General features: G+C 52.9%; 1 protein-coding gene across 8 annotated transcripts in view; it reads right to left on the minus strand.

The window, feature by feature from the left end:
• Positions 1–1,916: 1,916 nt before the first annotated feature.
• Positions 1,917–17,064, minus strand: part of CAMKK2 (calcium/calmodulin dependent protein kinase kinase 2) — a 58,029-nt gene continuing 42,881 nt past the window's right edge. For 3 of the 8 annotated variants that reach the window (XM_037995974.2, XM_073021155.1, XM_073021156.1), the window contains 7 exons: positions 16,586–16,639; positions 13,841–13,914; positions 13,667–13,754; positions 12,481–12,609; positions 9,026–9,126; positions 8,463–8,505; positions 5,098–7,651 (listed from right to left, as the gene is read on the minus strand). In XM_037995974.2, coding sequence (XP_037851902.1) covers positions 7,229–7,651; positions 8,463–8,505; positions 9,026–9,126; positions 12,481–12,609; positions 13,667–13,754; positions 13,841–13,914; positions 16,586–16,639 — 912 coding nt within the window. In that variant the 3' untranslated portion in view covers positions 5,098–7,228. The other 5 variants (XM_037995981.2, XM_037995991.2, XM_037995998.2 and 2 more) reach the window with 5 other exon arrangements.

Raw genomic sequence — 17,064 nt, forward strand, 5'->3', positions numbered from 1 at the left:
AAAAATAAAAAGTGCTTGCCTGGGCACATGGGTCAAATGAAGCTGGAATGCTTAGGACTGCTGATATGGGCTGAATGTGTCTACCAAAATTCACATGTTGGAAACTTAATCCCCAATGCAACCTTATTGGGAGGTGAAGCCTTGGGGAGGTGACTGAGTCAGGACTGTGCTGCCTTCATGAATGGGGTCGGTGCCCTATACAAGGGCTAGAGAGGGAGATCATGCCGTCTGCCCTGCCAGTGTCTGCCATGCGAGGACAACTCTTCCTCCCTCCAAAGGATGCAGCACCAGGGCACCCTCTCGGAAGCAGACAGCAGCCCTCACCAGATACCAAACCTGCCAGCACCTTGATCTTGAGCTTCCTGGCCTCCAGAAGTATGAGAAATCAATTTTTATTCGTTATAAATGAGCCAGTCTTAGGTCCTCTGTAACAGCAGCACAAAACAGACTGAAGGCAATGGGTGTATCTATGACCTTGCTCGTTAAGGAGTGATGGTCACTGGCTGTCTTCCGAAGTGGGGGAGATGTTGTTTAGCCTCCTCTTTTCTAAAATAGAAGAGTGAAAGCCAGCGTTGGGGTGCGGGATGGGTGTGTTTTCAGATGCCATGAACACCAGCAGGGGGCTGGGTGTGGTGATGTGCACCCGTCATCCCAGCACTTTGGGAGGCTGAGGCAGGAGGATTACTTGGGCCAAGAGTTTGAGACCGACCAGCCTGGGCAACATATAGCAAGACCTAATCCCTACAAATAATTTAAAAATTTGCCAGGCATGGTGGTGCACACCTGTAGTCCCAGCTACTTCGGAGGCTGAGGTGGGAGGATGGCTTGAATCCAGGAGTTTGAGACCAGGCCTGGGCAATATAGTGAGATTCTGTCTCTATAAAAAATTTAAGAATTACCTGGGTGCGGGGGCAGGTGTGGTGGTGGGCCCCTGTGGTCCCAGCTACTTTGGAACCTGAGGTGGATGGATCACTTAAGCCTGAGAGGTGGAGGTTGCAGTGAGCCGAGACTGCCACTGCACTCCAACCTAGGTGACAGAACGAGACCCTGTCTCAAAAAAGAAAAAAAGAAAACCAGAAGGGTTTTGCTGCCAAATTCTAACCCTTGGACAACTGACTTAACTTTTGGAGCCTCACCTCACAGATGATGATCCATAAAACGGGGTTAATCCCTACCTCAGGGGGTAAAGTATCACGTGGCATACCAGGCCATAGTTCAGTGTGACTGAGACTGCTCCAGGGCTGCACACCTGTCTGGCCTCCACCAGAATCTTGCGATTACCTGCCTGCGAGAGCAGTGCTGTTAAAACTTCAGCATGCAGATGAGTCACCTGGGGAGCAGGTTTAAGCCAAGCCTGGGCATCTGCATTTCTTTTTTTCTTTTAATTTTTGAGACAGGGTCTCGCCCTGTTGCCCAGTCTGGTGTGCAGTGGCATGATCACAGCTCACTGAAGCCTTGACCTCCAGGGCTCACCCAATCCCCTCACCTCAGCCTCCCGAGTAGCTGTGGGACCACAGGCATGCACCACCACACTCAATTAATTTTGTAATTTTTTTTTCTTTTTTTTTTAGAGAGATGGGGTCTTGCCATATTGTCCAGGCTGGTCTCGAACTCCCTGGACTCAAGCAATCCTTCCGCCTTGGCCTCCCAAAGTGCTGGGATTGCAGGCATGAACCACTGTGCCCAGCTGGCACCTGCATTTCTAGCCCACTCGCAGGTGACACTGGCGCTGCTGGTCTGGGAACCACACTGAGGAGCGAGGTCCTAGGACATGCTCTAAATTAGAGATCTGCTGAATACATCAGCCTTGACTTGGGCGTCTGACCTCACTGTCAGCCTGAGGAAGGAATACAGACATCAGGGCAGATGGCCTAAATAAACAACCACCAATACAAACCTCCCAAAGAGGCCCAGGCTTTGCACCATTTTGCTGTCTGTTTATTTCAACTTTACAGAGAATCTTAAACATCTGTGGAAAAACACGAAAGGCTTATTTTTCTCTTAAGTTCATGTACTTTTTAGTGATAAATACACAGTATTTAACTTTATACACCTGATAAAAGGAAAATGCATAGTAGAAAGGGTCAGGAATGAAACAGAAGCATCGGGCGTTGAATTGATCACAGAGTAGAAAAGTCTGCAGTCCCCAGAAACTTGGCCTCCAGCTGGAGAGGGGAACCAGCGTACCCTGAAACTTCCCTAGCACCTTGGAAGCAAGTGGAGGTCATGGTTCTTCCACTCGGCAACGTGAAGCTCCCTGCTGGAAGACAAGTGACAGCGACAGGCCAGGCCTGTGTCCACCTGCACAGGCATTCTTGTTCCAGAAAGGCTCTGAGGATGGGAGCCCTGCCTCTCAGGAAAGGCCAAGCCAGTGGGGAGAGGCCTCTGCAGCCCTAAGTGTCAACAAGGGGCTCAATAAGGCTTTCTGGGAGCCACTGGCAGCTGGTGGGATGGAAGGGGGAGGTGGAAAAGGGTAGAGGAAATGGGAAGTGGATGGAGGGTTTGTGCTTCCTTCGAGGCCACAGGTGCAGGCCACAGGTTGCTTACACCAAATTGGTCCCACAGATGAGCCAGCAATGGAAGAAATTATGGGCGTCCTCTTTGCCCCCCTGGAAGAGCTGCTCATAACAGCACCTCCTTTCCTGATAGAGCTGGCTTTTGAAAAATCAATGTGCTCCAACAGAGTGGCAGCTCAAATGCTTTGTGTTTACAGCTATCTTGGCTTATCCTTTTCATGTGGGGTGGGTCCTTTCCACAGCTTGCTTTGGTGTTTCTTCGTTTAAAAAAAAAAAAAAGTCATCAATGTGGGCCTCCCCCACCCCACTGCCCCCACAGCTGAGTGCTGCCTGACTGCTGGCATTCCCTGGAAGAAATCTTAGATGGAAGGTTCCATGGTGGGGAGAAATGGCATTGTCTGATGCAGCTGTGTAAACAAGAGAAGCCCTGCAGAAGCTCTGAGCACTGCCGCCCCCTGGGCCAGCCACCGGGCCAGGCCAGAGCCCACACAAGCAGGCTGGGCCTAAGACTCGGGACCCGCTGGCTTTAACCTCTGCAAGGTGCTTATTGCAAACTAATCAAGCCCCTTCTGGTGCCAGAAGGGGTGGAGCTAGAGTCCTCTCCCCATAAATGTAAAGTCAGGAGGGCAAGAGGAAGTGCTGGGTTACAAAGACCCAGCAGGCAGGCCAGATGGCCCTCTCTAGACTACCTGTCCTTTGCTCTTCAAAACCAGCATTCCCTAATTCTGAACTGCTTATAAGACAGCAAAACAAGTCTGGCTAAACTATAGTCAAGAGCTTAGGATCTATGGAAGCCAAGAAGGCCCAGGGCTCCAGGAATGAGCTGGGCAGGGGCACACGGTCTTGCCCTTGTCTGAGAAGTCCTCACACCAGAGCTGATCAGATGTAAACGACGGGGAAGCAGAGTTTCCCGGTGCCGTCTTTCTCCAGTCCAGATTCTGCCAAGCCCTGGAAAGCAGAGCTGGAAATCTCCCAGAGTCCTTCCAGCTTTCCTCCCCGTCAACTTCACACTCCCCTACCTGTGACTCTGAAAGGTGTCACACTTGAACCTCAACCAAACTTCCCAATATTAATTGGAAGTCAAAAAGATGAACCCTTTCTTGCTGGACTTTTAGCTACAAAGGGGAACTTCCTGTGCCAAGCCCTGGTTTCCTCATAGCCCGAGGAGTGCTGTGGGTTTCAACAATCTTCTCTAAAAGGGTGTCCCAAGGTTATTGTGTGGAGTCTAGGGAAGCTCAGATCCTCAGGATGAACATTTGTCTTTCGGTCCAGTGAAAGCATTTCCCAACTGGCCCTCCAGAAACTGGATATGTCATTGACCACAACAATCAGCTAGCATTTAAAATGAAAGCAAAACCTTAGCAGTCTTTAGAATACACAGGTTATGAACTAGCTAAGCTGCTAATATATACAGGCGGGCATAGGTTTCATCGGCTCTAACTGATCACATGTCTGAAGCCGTGAAATATATCCTGGAAGCTCTAAATAATTTCTGAACTACTGTGCTTTAGAGTTCAGTCTAGTTAGAGACTTGAAAATGTTTTTTTGTTTAATCTTAAGCCATGTAATGTACATGGAAGCATAGGATTTCACCCTGAAGTTTTTGTAATTGGACAAATGGATTTACCAGAGCTCGGTCAACTATCTCAGAAACCTACTTTGAGCAGCTGTCATGAAGAAACACGTTCAGTCTTTCAGGAGAAACTTTTTCCCACCACAGCTGCTGAATACCCTTCCAGGCTTGGAAAATCCCCTTCCAGAAGCACTTATTAAATTTCAAGCCCTTTCCGCCTTCCTGACAATTCTACCCATTAAAAAATTTAAAAATCCTTCTTACAAATAAGTGGCATCAAAGCTCCCTGCAGCTACTGAGGGCCAGCCCTGCTCTGACTCCTTGAGACCATGGCTCTGGAAGGTGCCACGGTTTGGGGTTTGTACAAGGAGCCAATCTAGCCCCCTACTCCCTATCAAATGCAGCAAACACCTCCATAGCCTGAGACCACCGGAGTTTTCTGCTCACCTTTCCACCGTTGTCAAACCCCACACACAGTCACTTGGTATATCTGACACGGTTCTGAAAATCACAATGAAGGATTTTTGGCATAAAAACGTTTTAAAAAGCAATTGTCCCAAAATGCACATGGGTTTGGGTCTGCAACTCCTCACACCCGCCTGTTCAGCCAGCCAGCGGCCAAGGTCGACGTCATGGAGTCAAGTCTTTTTTTTTTTTTTTTTTTGGCCCCTTTAAAACAACAAAGGAAAAAACAAATAACCAGAGATGACGATCGAGGCTCTACACACGTGCTGGGTTTCCGTAGGACATGCTGCTATGGAAACGCGGTGCAGCAGCCCCCAAGAGGCGATGCGGCGCGCATGCGAGGTCGAGCAATCCAGGCAGCTACTCGGGCTCCATCGCCTCCTCCGGCCGCCGCGGTGGATGCATGCGTGCGGGGGAGCCGGGGGCGGGGGCCCGGCATCTTTCCACGCAGGGACTGCCTCTCACAAGAGCACTTCCTCCTCCCCCACGGGGGGCGGGTCGGTGCCCTGGAGGTTGTCTTCGCTGCCTTGCTTCCTGCTCACCGAACAGAAAACCAACATTAAGACTCCGAGAAACGCCAGCGAGGCCCTGAGCCAGCTGCTCCCACATCCGGGCCCCCTGCCCAAGTGGGCCGTCGCGCACCCCCTGGAACGTGATCTAGGTAACTCAGTCTTTGAGATCCTCTCCCCTTTTCCTTGCTCACATAAATTTTTCAAAGGAGACTTTGCACCCAACTCCTCTGTAAATGAAAGACCAGTATCATTTGCCAGAAATAGCAAGGAACTGTACAACTGTTCCAAAACTATGTAACACCAAAAATCATTGCACAAATCCCACGTAGAAGGCACCCCTCACCCTATGGAGCCTGTCATACCAGGTTTTTAGGTACTTCGACCCCCCACTTAGGCTATGAGCTCTTACAGGGAAGGGACTGTGACGCTTGTCCTCAGTCACCAGATGTTGAGTTCCTTGTGTGGGGGGTGATCAGAGCCTCCCCTGCCTGGCCTGGCACACAGCTGGCCCTCAAGAAAGGGCTGCTGACAACTGCTCCAGGGATCCTCCCGCCTCAGCCTTCCTGCAGCCAGCCCTGAGGGAGGAGCACCTCAGACAGAAGAGGAGGCCCCTTCCTTCTTGGAAGTGGGAGAAGGAGAGCCCTTGTGTCCCTGAAGAGCCCAGGCTGGAGCCACCAATGTGACAGCATGGATGGTGTGACAGATGCAACAGGAATCCCCAAGGAGGGGCCCATCCCCTCACCACCATCACACAAGCTCCCCCGTTCTTAGGGAGGCCACTGGGCATGCCATGGGTTACTGTCTGTCCCTCCCCAACAACAGTCCATGTCTCCTGTCCAGGAGGGAGACTGTCCTTACACAAGGGAAGAGAAAGCGTGATGTCTGGCTTGCCATGTTTCTGATGGAGAATGTGGGTAAGGTCCCCGGGGAGAGGTCAGGCCTTCAGTCTCTGCCCTCGCAGTTGCCTGTTGGTAAGGGCTGGGTCTCACTGCAAATGGCAGGCAGGCCTCCAGTCCAAGACCCCAATGCCTGAATCAGCTCTGTGAGCTCCCACAACCAAGGCATCCCACATGCTGGGGGCTGAGGGCAGGGGATCACAGGTGAGGGAAGGAAGGGGCAGTACAGCCCTTTGGGCCAGTCTCCATCTGCTGGTGTCTTGCAATTTTGATCTCATTGAAATTAAGGTCGGGCACAGTGGCTCACGCCTGTAATCCCACTACTTTGGGAGGCTGAGGCAGGCAGATCACCTGAGGTCGGGAGTTCTAGACCAGCCTGGCCAACATGGTGAAACCCTGTCTCTACTAAAAAAATACAAAAATTAGCTGGGCATGGTGGCACACATCTATAATCCCAGCTACTCAGGAAGCTGAGGCAGGAGAATCGCTTGAGCCTAGGAGGCAGACGTTGCAGTGAGCTGAGACCACACCACTATACTCTAACACTCTAGCCTGGGCGACAGAGCGAGACCCTGTCTCAAAAAAAAAAAAAGAAAGAAAGAAAATAGAAAAGAAACCAAGAGCAGACTTGCTCACAGACAGGAGGCAGCCCCAGTTTGGCAGACCCTAAAATGGAGATTGAGAGGAGGAAGGCCGAGGAAAGGCCAACCCGCTGGGTTTCCACTCCATCATCCGTGAGGCTCACACCCAAGGCTGAGCTGCCCAAGCATCTGTGTGGGCACAAGCTGGGGACTGCATCTGCCTTCTGAGGCTGCTGAAGACCGGTTGTGAAGGACTGCCGTCTTCTGTGCTCTATGCTGGAGGGCAAGGTTTCTCTCAAAAGCATAAATAATTCCCAAACAGGTGTTTCTCCTAGATTACCATATAAGCCCTGACTCCCACAGGATGGGTGGCCAATCCATTTCTTTTTCTTTTTCTTTTTTTTTTTTTTTTTTTTTGAGACAGATTTTTGCTCTTGTTGCCCAGGCTGGAGTGCAATGGCGCAATCTCAGCTCACCGCACTCTCCACCTCCCAGGTTCAAGTGATTCTCCTGCCTCACCTCCTGAGTAGCTGGGACTACAAGCGTGTGCCACCACGCCTGGCTAATTTTTGTATTTTTAGTAGAGACAGGGTTTCACCATATTGGCCAGGCTGGTCTCGAACTCCTGACCTCGTGATCCACCTGCCTTGGCCTCCCAAAGTGCTCGGATTGCCCAGCCTGGTGGTCAATCCATTTCATCTTGTAAGCCAGCTCCTAACACTTGTACAGGAATGTTCATAGCATCAGTCTTCATTCGATAGCCAAAAGGTGGAGACAAGTTCATCCACAGAGAAATGGATGAACAAACTGAGGTGTGTCCATACAATGGAATATTATTTGGCCACAAAAAGGAATGAAGCACTAATACATGTAGAGCATGGATGAACCTTGAAAGCATGATGCTGAGTGAAAGAAGCCAGACACAGAAGGCCACGTAGTGTATGATGCCATTTATATGAAATGTCCAGAATCGGCACATCCATAGAAAACTAAAAGACGGGTGGTTACTGGGGTGGGGGAGTTGGATGGGGACAGCTAAGGAGTGTAGGGTGCCTTCTTGGGCTGATGAAAATGTCGTACAGTTGATGGTGGTGATGGCTGCAGAACTCTATTAGAAACCACAGAATCAAACACTTCCCATGGGTGAATTGCATGGTATGTGAATTGAACCTCAATAAAGCTATTTTTAAGAAACAGAAGTGACTGGAGCTCCCACCAAGTCAGGTGGCCACGATGGGCTCAGTGGGAAGGGCAGTGGGGTCCCCACCCACCACAGCACCTGCAGCAGGGGTGCCCAGCAGGTTCTCCCAGTCTCACAGGGACACAAGGCCTCATCTGTCCTGGGAGGTTCTGGTCACCTGGGCTGGGTATGCGTATGAAGGAAGGGTGGCTCACAGCAAGGTCTGCATCCACTCGGGGGAGGGAACTCTTACATTACTTTGCAACAGGTGGGAAGGGGACTTATTTTCTAAGTCTAAACACATCAGAGAAAGAGAAGTGGAGGCTGGAGAGCCCCTAGCAAAGAGCCACACAGTGCAACATGCCTGATCTATGCACTGACCATGCGGACTCGGCGGGGGGCACCCACGGGCCCCGTGACAGAGCTTCAACGCCATTGACGTGCACTGAGAAGACGTGGGTGCCACATGGGATCTTCAGACCTGGGTGCATTCTCAGGCATTCCAGCTGGAGCGCCATGCACCCGCAGCCCCAGCCCACATGCATGACCCACCATCGGGTCCAAGCCCCCGAGGCCCCTCGTTCTAATACTGGGTCTGGAGGCCCGTGGTGAGCCCGGCCACAGCAGCCCAGGCTGGAAGGAGCGTCTGCCTGGGTGGGGATGCCCCCGTGCTCTGCAGCTGCCCGCCCACCCCCCTCAGGCCCCAGCAGAGGCTACGGCACAGGCAGGCAGGTGTTACCTTGAGCTCAGACAGGGACTCACATTCCCTGGTTGGTTTTTTGCTGGAATCACCAGAGGGAGGGAAAAGGGAAGTGAGAAGGGACGCCTGGGATCCACGAGATGCCCATTCCCCCACCCAGGGACACTCAGACCCCAAACGCCAGCTTCACAGAGCTGGAGCCAGGGTGGCATTGACAGCAGGTGAGTGGACACCCCTCTGCATGGACACACAGAGTCCTGAGTGAGACCACACTGCTCGCCCAGCACAGAGCCCCAAACCTCCCCATCAGGCACTCACACTCCTGGGCCACAAAAGTGCTTTTCTTCTGACTGCCAAGAGCCCCCCAGCTACAGTTTAAGTCCCCGAGAAAGGTCAACTTCAGGTGGATTAGCTGTCAGCAAAAGGTGAGCTGAGCCCAGGCTGGGGTGCTGACTGTCCCAGTGCACCAGGTGGGTCTCATCTGAGCCTCTCCAGATGGTACCACTTCAGGGAGGACCTGTGCAGAGTGCTTTGGGCAGGGCTGCCCCAAGCTCAGCCTCCAGCCCCCACTCCCCCACCCAAGAAGGCAGGCGGCCACTCACGTGAGCAGGTTTCCAGGCGCTGACAGGGAACGCTCCTCCCGCCGGCTGCCCTCGAATGGGTTCCCAAAGGAGCGTTTACGTATCATGGTCTTCACCAGGATCTGAAGAGGGAGAAAAGAGGAGGTGGCAGGTGACTGCTTGGCCAGGTGGGGGCGATTCCAGGCAACATCCTCCCTCTTCCTTCTCCCCAGCCCCTGCCAGCGCCCAGGGCTGGTGGCTGATGGCAGGCCTTTGAGAGAAACTGGACAGCCCCCCGCCGCTGCAACCCCCACCGAAAGAATCCTCTGGAAAAATGTGCTGTCCTGCACCACACCCTCAGTCACTGCTCAGCGTCTCTCCCAGGCCTCCCTGCTTTCCACCTCCTTCCCATCCCTTCCAAAACCCAGATCTGGTCCCCTCACTACCTGACTCAGAATCCCCACCCAGAGGGGTCTGGAACTTGGCCTGTGGTCAGCCAGAGAGCCCCGGAAAGTTCTGGAGCAAGGACGTGAACCAGTCACTCTTGGTGATGCTCTCGGCTGCCATTTCCCATGAAGGGAATGGCCTGCAGACCCCGTAAGAGTCACTGGGCCCCTCACCCCACCCCAACCAGGGCGCGGTGCCCCTTCAAGCTGCTTCGGGAATTCATGGAGCTTCTGACTTCTTAAGCATTTGCTGCTAACAAGAAAAATAAGTGTTTAAGAAACACTAATTTACCAAAAGGTGCAAACACCCAAATGCCCATCAACTGAAGAACAGATAAACTCAAAGCGGTCTGTCCGTGTAATGGAACATGATTCAGCCATAAGGAGTGAAGCACTAATCCTTGTACAACACGAACGGACCATGAAAACCTGCTACGTTAAAGTAGCCAGGCCCGAAAGGCCTCAGAGTGTAGGATTCCACCAGAATACACAAATCTATAGACACAGAGGGCAGGTGAGTGGGTGCCAGGGCTGCGGGGAGGGGAATGGAGAGTCACTGCTGATGGGCGGGGGTGTGAAGTAATGAAAATGTTCAGAACTATTGAGGGGATAATTGCATGCCACTGTGAATGTCACAAATGCCACTGAATTGTTCACTTTAATTTTATGTTATGTGAATTCTACCTCAATTTAAAAGAAGGAGTGGGGGACCGGGCGCAGTGGCTCACACCTGTAATACCAGCAGTTTGGAAGGCTGAGGCGGGCGGATCACCTGAGGTCAGGAGCTTGAGACCAGCCTGGCCAGCATGGAGAAACCCCGTCTCCACTAAAAATACAAAAATTAGCTGGGCGTGGTGGTGGGCACCTGTCATCCCAGCTACTCGGGAGGCTGAGGCAGGAAAATTGCTTGAACCCAGGAGGCGGAGGTTGCAGTGAGCCAAGACCACGCCACTACACTCCAGCCTGGGAAACAAGAGCAAAACTCTATCTCAAAAAAAAAAAAAGAGAGAGAATGAAGGCCTCTTCCCCTACTGAGGTTCTTACAGTCAGTCACTGGGACACACCAGCCCCTCTTTCCTCTGAGTCTGGGCAAGTGTCACTCCCCCAGGTGAGCCCACCCTGCCACCTCCCCTGTGGCCTTGTCACCCCAGGGCAGGAGCTCCTCCTCTGTGAAGCCCCCAGCCCTTGCACCTCTCTGCACTGGCCTCTGATCACACAGGAGGCTGATTCTTCCCAGGTCCATCTTTCTTATAAGGCCAGGAGCCCCTCCCCCAGCAGCCCACCCCCAGCCCCTGCCCCTGAGAGCAGGCACTGGGCTGTGCTCCTCTTTGACACCTGTGCCTGGCACACACTGGCTGCTCCATGAGTGTTTGCTGAATGATGAACACATGCAGGGGGCCTGGACCTTGCCATCTTGTCCCAAGTCAGACCACTTCCCAATATCTACCTGCCCATCCCTGCTCCAGCTGCCCTGGTTCAAACCCTGATTCAAACCCATGCTCTAGGAGTAAAGATGGGAAACCTCACCACACACTCCCTCCACCTTCCTTGCCCTGCTTCAGTGGCCCCGCCCAGTGTGTGTGAGCCCCTCCGCCCTCTCTCAGCGGAGTTAACACCCTACCATCCTCTCGGTGTCTATCCACTTCTTCCCAGTGGGGCCAAGCATCCCTCTATTAGGGGCACGTCCTGCGGTCCCTCTACTGCACTGTATATACATTTGTTGGTTTGACCAGCATCTGCCTCTCAAGCATGGCAGAGGCCATAGGAGTTTTGTTCATCACTCCACCCAGCCCCTGCTCCCAGCGCAGGCCTGAGAAACCACTTGGTATTCCACAAGTGATTCCCGAATAATAAACGCCTACTCCAGACCTCCAGGGCCAGACACTTTCTCCCAAGAACCTGCAGCTGAGACCTGGGGAGGAAAGGGAGGGCAACTGATTCAGAACTAGAACATCCTGAGCCTGGAACGGAGTAACCCATGGCGGGTGCAGAGTCCGACACCAGCTGCCTACTTGTCTATGGGTGCAGGGGGTGGGAGGGTGGCTGAGGAAGGGTGAGTGGGTGTGGGTGAGTCTTCAAACAGTGAAGGTCACACGCAGCCCTGGCTGGGGAAAGCGTGGAGGAAGATGCGGCTGGGTGCCCCAGCCAGGGCTCAGCTTTGGGAGGAGGAGAGAGGAAGTGTGTGGGGAAGCAGAGAGGAGAGGTGCAAAGCTGGAGGAGCAGGTGCAGCATCCGGGCTCCTACAGGGGCAATCCTTCACAGCTGGACCTTCTGTGCCTTTCCAGCCAGTCTCACGGGTCCCTTCCAGAGCCCAGGGGCCTACCGGCCCACTGGGACTAGTGCTGGCCAACTGCAGCCAGGCCTTTCGAGGTGGCTGTGGTGGGACAACCTGCTGGTCTCTGTCCCCAAGCCTGCTGCCTGGAACCTGGATCCCTGGGACTCCTGGTCTCCCTCTTGGAGCTAACTGCCCTCCTGGACAGGGACTGGTCAGTGGCGATTCCCAGAGCCTCAAAGATTAGGCCTGAGGACTCTACATTCTGGCTCCTTCTTCCTGGGTCAGGATCCAAATTCAAGGCCATAAAAGGGGACCTGCTGGCTCCTAAGCAGAACATTCTGAGCGTGTGCATGGAAGTCCCTGCCTCTATCCCTGGTGGCTACCCACATGGCAGACGTGAGATATGCTACACCATCCAACCTGGAGCCTAAAATTCCAGCCAGGTGGGAATCCTGGCTTAGAGACCTCAGCTCCGGCTCCCAACCCTTGCCTGCCTGGTACTTCCCCTAGTTCCTCTCCCCTGATGAGCTCTGAAAGCAGGAATTCCAGAGGGAGAAACTCCCCTTCCTTATGGTAACACGGAACCTGGCTCAGAAGATGCAGGGGTCACCTGGCCTGATGCGTGACCGAAGCCCAGGGGTCAGCAGCTGTGGGTTAGGGGCGGCCCCTGGCCATCTCCTGACTCCCGGGCACCTGCCTGTGTCCAGCCTGTCCTGGCCAGGCCCCACCTCAGGCTCCTGGGTCCCTGCTGTGGGTCAGGGGTTCATCTGCCTTACCACGGTCGCCAGGCTGGGAATGTGTTTGACTGAGTTCTCGACCTCCTCTTCAGTCACTTCAACCAGCGTGCAGTTCTCATCCTCCGACGGCAACGGCTCCGCCCCGTGCCTCGTGACCCAGGGGTGCAGCTTCAACGAACGACAGGAGGGGTGAGGGGCAGATGCGGCTGGCTCTCGGAGGGCCCTGCCAGCGAGCGGAGCCACGAGGGCATGCAGGAGGGAGAGGCGAGGGCCTGTGGTCAGGCATGCAAGACAGCTGGCGAGCAGAGGGCAGGGGTGAGCGAAGGGGCAGAAATGTGAAGACGGAGAGACAGAATGGGAGGAGCTTTGAGGCTGAAATGGGAGCGGGGTGATTCTCCATCCGGCCCCAGGTCTTGGCCGAAGTGACGGGAATTTGGCATCTGCCTTGCCTGGCTGCCTGAGGAGCATCCATCACTCCTCAGCCACAATCCCTGACACCTGGGAGGCTCGGCACACGGCAGGCAGCATTCCCCCCATCTCACAGCAGGAGAGAGAGACTTGGAGGCATGGTGGGACCAGCTGGCAGGACACGAGCAGGAGAGGACCCAGACAGGAGTCTGTCCCCTGGGGTCCAAGCCCCAATCCATGATTTTTTGGGCTGCTTTCTGTTAAGACCTTCAAATGCCAGTGAGCTAGGTGTCTAGGAGGTCCCAGGGCAAATCTCTAGATTTCCTAAAGGGCCAGATATATGTGTGTGGTATTAGTGGAGATGTTTTGGGGGAGTACACTTCCCAAAAAGTGCTTTCTGCAAGAGGGTGGGATTCAGCAGGCTGGGGAGGTCGAATAGCTCATTAATTTCCTCCCATCTTCACTGCAGTTTCTCAAAGGGACTGGCCTTTGGAAAGGACCTGAGCTCTGGGAGCAGGGTGTGGAGCACGGAGGCCCCAGGCTGGTCTGTAGAGGGTGGATACCGTCAGCCCATGCCAGCTGGAGCAAGTGCAGGCTGGCCGGTCATAGATCCCACTCCCACAATCACAGTGCACACAATGCCCAAATCTTCCTCCCCAACCCTCAACAGCCGCCAGCAGCTCAGAGGCCCTGGGGCATGGGAGAACAGCGGTGCCAAGGAGGGTGTGGCGCTGTGGACACATGGGTGTGGGGTCTGGTTGAGGCAGGGCTGAGTCAAACAATTCCAAGCACGGGGCACAGGCCAAGCCAAGGGTACCTTGATTTCCGGCACCACGATCCTCGACTCAGGGTTCTTGTCCAGCATACGAGTGATCAGGTCCTTCAAGTCCTCAGCTATGTCGGGCCTGGGGAGGGAGACGCGTCAGGGTGGGAGACACGGGACCGCCAATAACTCGGACAGGAGTGATACGAGACAGCTGGAGATACTCACTGGTCTGGAAATTCCAGGGCCTGACTCTTGATCTTACTGTGTAAACACATGATCCGCTCGTCCATGAATGGGCACTGCAAAAAGGCCAGCGTCAGAGTGGCAGTCAATGATGGCCACATCTGCCCTTCGGGGGCCACCTGTGCTGTGCCACTCCACATAGGATACAGCAGAGAAATCAATCGTGGCCCAGGCTGGGGGCAAGCAGCTCCCATTCTCCCGGAGAATGGCCCAGACATGGGTGTGGGGCCTGGCCGGCGCAAGGCGGAACCAGGAATGGCCCAGACACAGGGGTGGGGTCTGGCCAACGTAAGGCGGAGCCAGGAATGGCCCAGGAATGTCCCTCTCAAAGGGCTAGAGCCTTTCCCAAGCACACTGCAGCCTCCCTCTGTAGCGGGGCCTCAGTTTACCTACTTACACCAAAGCAAACAATGCTTATCACCCACTTGCCAGGTGAACAATAGGAACGACATGAATAACACAAAAGACTTTGTGGCGGCAGCAGTGATTTTCAAGGGCTTAGCCTGGACTGCGCCATGCCCTGCCCTGAGGTTTTCATTCACTGTTCCCCATCCCTGGAATGTTCTTCCCACCAACATCTACGTGGCTTGGTCTCTCCCACCATGCAGGTGTCTGACTAAAGCTCACCTTCTCAGGGAGGCCTTCCTGAAGCCCTGTCTAAAACAGACAACCCCCAATACCGCCACCGCCCACATCACTCCTCATGGTGGCACTTATCCCTGACGTTATCGTACAGATTTGTTTATTGTTTAACCCCTCCCACGGGAACGTTAGCACCAAGAAAGCAGGGATTTCTGTCTGTCTTGTTCACTGCAGACTCTCCCATGACTAGGTGCGTTCCTGGCACAAAGTAAGGGCTCAATAAATAACTGCTGAATTAATGGATACTTAATTATTTCTGTCAATCCTCTCAGAAGTCATCAGAAATAACAAGTAGTATTCTCATTTTACAGAAGAGAAAAACAGAAGTTCAGAGAAATAATGTGCCCCAGGAAGTACGAAGAGGGATTTCAGCCTAAATTCAGCTGACTCCGAAGCCTATTGTTGCACCACCTTCTGGGTGACAAATCGATGCTTTCACCCAGCCGAGGGCCTGACTCAACGGGAGCTCGGCCATGTGTGCTGGAAAAGGAATCTTTACATGGGGCACTGAAAACGCTGGAAAAGGTGGCAGAGGGACCTGAACCACCCCGTCTAAGGAAAACGATTTCATTAAGAGCAGTGGCTTGAGCTCTAGCTAGTCACTACCTTCTAAGGCATTTGGAAGGAAGAGCAGAGATGGTGGTAACTTACTCTGAAACACAGTAAGAAACCAGATGGACTGAGGGATGGGTAAGGAAGGAACAGACAAGCACAGGAAAAAGTTAATAGTAGAATCCAGGTGGTGGGTATGTGGGTGTTCACGGGACAATTCTTCCAGCTTTGCTATATGATTGAAAACTTTTCTAATCAAATACTGAGAGGCAATCATTATAAACTCCTTTACTTCTTCACGGGACCAATTTCTCAGGCTTTCCTCAATAAGAACACAAGCTCAGGAAAGGGAAAAACCTATGTTTTTATTGCTCACATAATCAAACTGAACTTCAGAGTTAAAACAAGAAGGCCAGGCATGGTGGCTCAGGCCTGTAATCCCAAAACCCAGCACTCTGGGAGGCCCAGGCGGGCAGATCATTTGAGGTCAGGAGTTTGAGACCAATCTCATGGCAAAACACCATCTCTACAAAAATACAAAAATTAGCCGGGTGTGGTGGCTGGCATCTGTAGTCCCAGCTACTCAGGAGGGTGAGGCAGGAGAATGGCGTGAACCCAGGAGGCGGAGGTTGCAGTGAGCCGAGATCGCACCACTACACTCTAGCCTGGGTGACAGAGCGAGACTCCATCTCAAAAAAAAAAAAAAAAAAAGAGAAGCCCCTAGATATCAATAATAACAAAATAACAACAACAGAAAAGCCCAAACAGCACTCCCTAAATCAACAATGGTAAACAGCTTTTAACTTCCATTCCAGTGTTACCCCTCTGACAAGAGCTTCTAGGAATACCCTGATGGAAAGAACATCAGAGCAGTATCAGGCTCAGGAGGAACGAGTACGGTTATTGATTAGTGATGTCTGTCTTGGGCTCAGAAATGCGAGAGGTGGCAGAACTGCTGTCCTTGCCCTAAATTTATCGACTATTTATAAACTCTAGAGCCTCTGCCAATCCTTCTGTTTTAACAGATCATTTTTTCATAGATATGATTATGACATACATACACATGTACATTTGAGAAGGCATCCTTTTTCACATTGAGATCTAGGTGTAGAAATAAAATAACTCTTATCTTATTTTATTTTATTTTTTGAGACAGAGTCTCGCTCTTGTTGCCTAGGCTGGAATACAATGGCGCAATCTCAGCTCACTGCAAACTCCGCCTCCCGGGTTCAGGCGATTCTCCTGCCTCAGCCTCCTGAGTAGCTGGGACTATAGGCACGTGCCACCACGCCTGGCTAATTTTTTGCATTTTTAGTAAAGACGGGGTTTCACCATGTTGGCCAGGCTGGTCTCCAACTCCTAACCTCAGGTGATTCGCCTGCCTCGGCCTCCCAAAGTGCTGGGATTACGGGTGTCAGCCACTATGCCCAGCCTAAAATAACTCTTAAGTAAGTACTGTCTCCCTGCAAGGGTGACTATTAACCCAGGGGCTACCCAGCAGCACTGAGGGGACAGGACACCCCACCCTCTTACCTGGCCAAAGACAAAGCAGTATAGAGTCACGCCCATGGCCCAAACATCCAAGGCCTGCAAGAAAAAGAGCTTAGTGTGAGGGTACAAGGGGCGGTCCAGCCTCCAATCCTCCAGCTTTCCTTTGGGGAACCACCTCTTGACTCTCAGCCCTTGGAGTTAGGGTGAGACCAATCCTGTCTCCTAAGCTCTGGGGCAGGCACAGGATCCAGGCCAGGCCAATGAGAGCACAACTACCCCCAGCCATAGTGATTGGCTCAAGCATGGGCACATGACCCACGTTGGGCCAATCAGAGCCAACCCCAGGGTTTTCACAGGAGCTATTCAGAACAAGGAATGCTCTTGCCACTGAGGTTGGCAAATGATAGAAAGTAACCTGGTCCCTGGGTGCCTGACCCACCTGTGGAGGAAACCAAGTAAGAAAAACAACTGAAAGATGGAGAGAGATGGTTTCTGAGTCCCTGGATCTAGCCAAGCCTGAA

Source organism: Chlorocebus sabaeus, chromosome 11, assembly GCF_047675955.1.
Source record: "Chlorocebus sabaeus isolate Y175 chromosome 11, mChlSab1.0.hap1, whole genome shotgun sequence".
Lineage (NCBI taxonomy): Eukaryota > Metazoa > Chordata > Mammalia > Primates > Cercopithecidae > Chlorocebus > Chlorocebus sabaeus.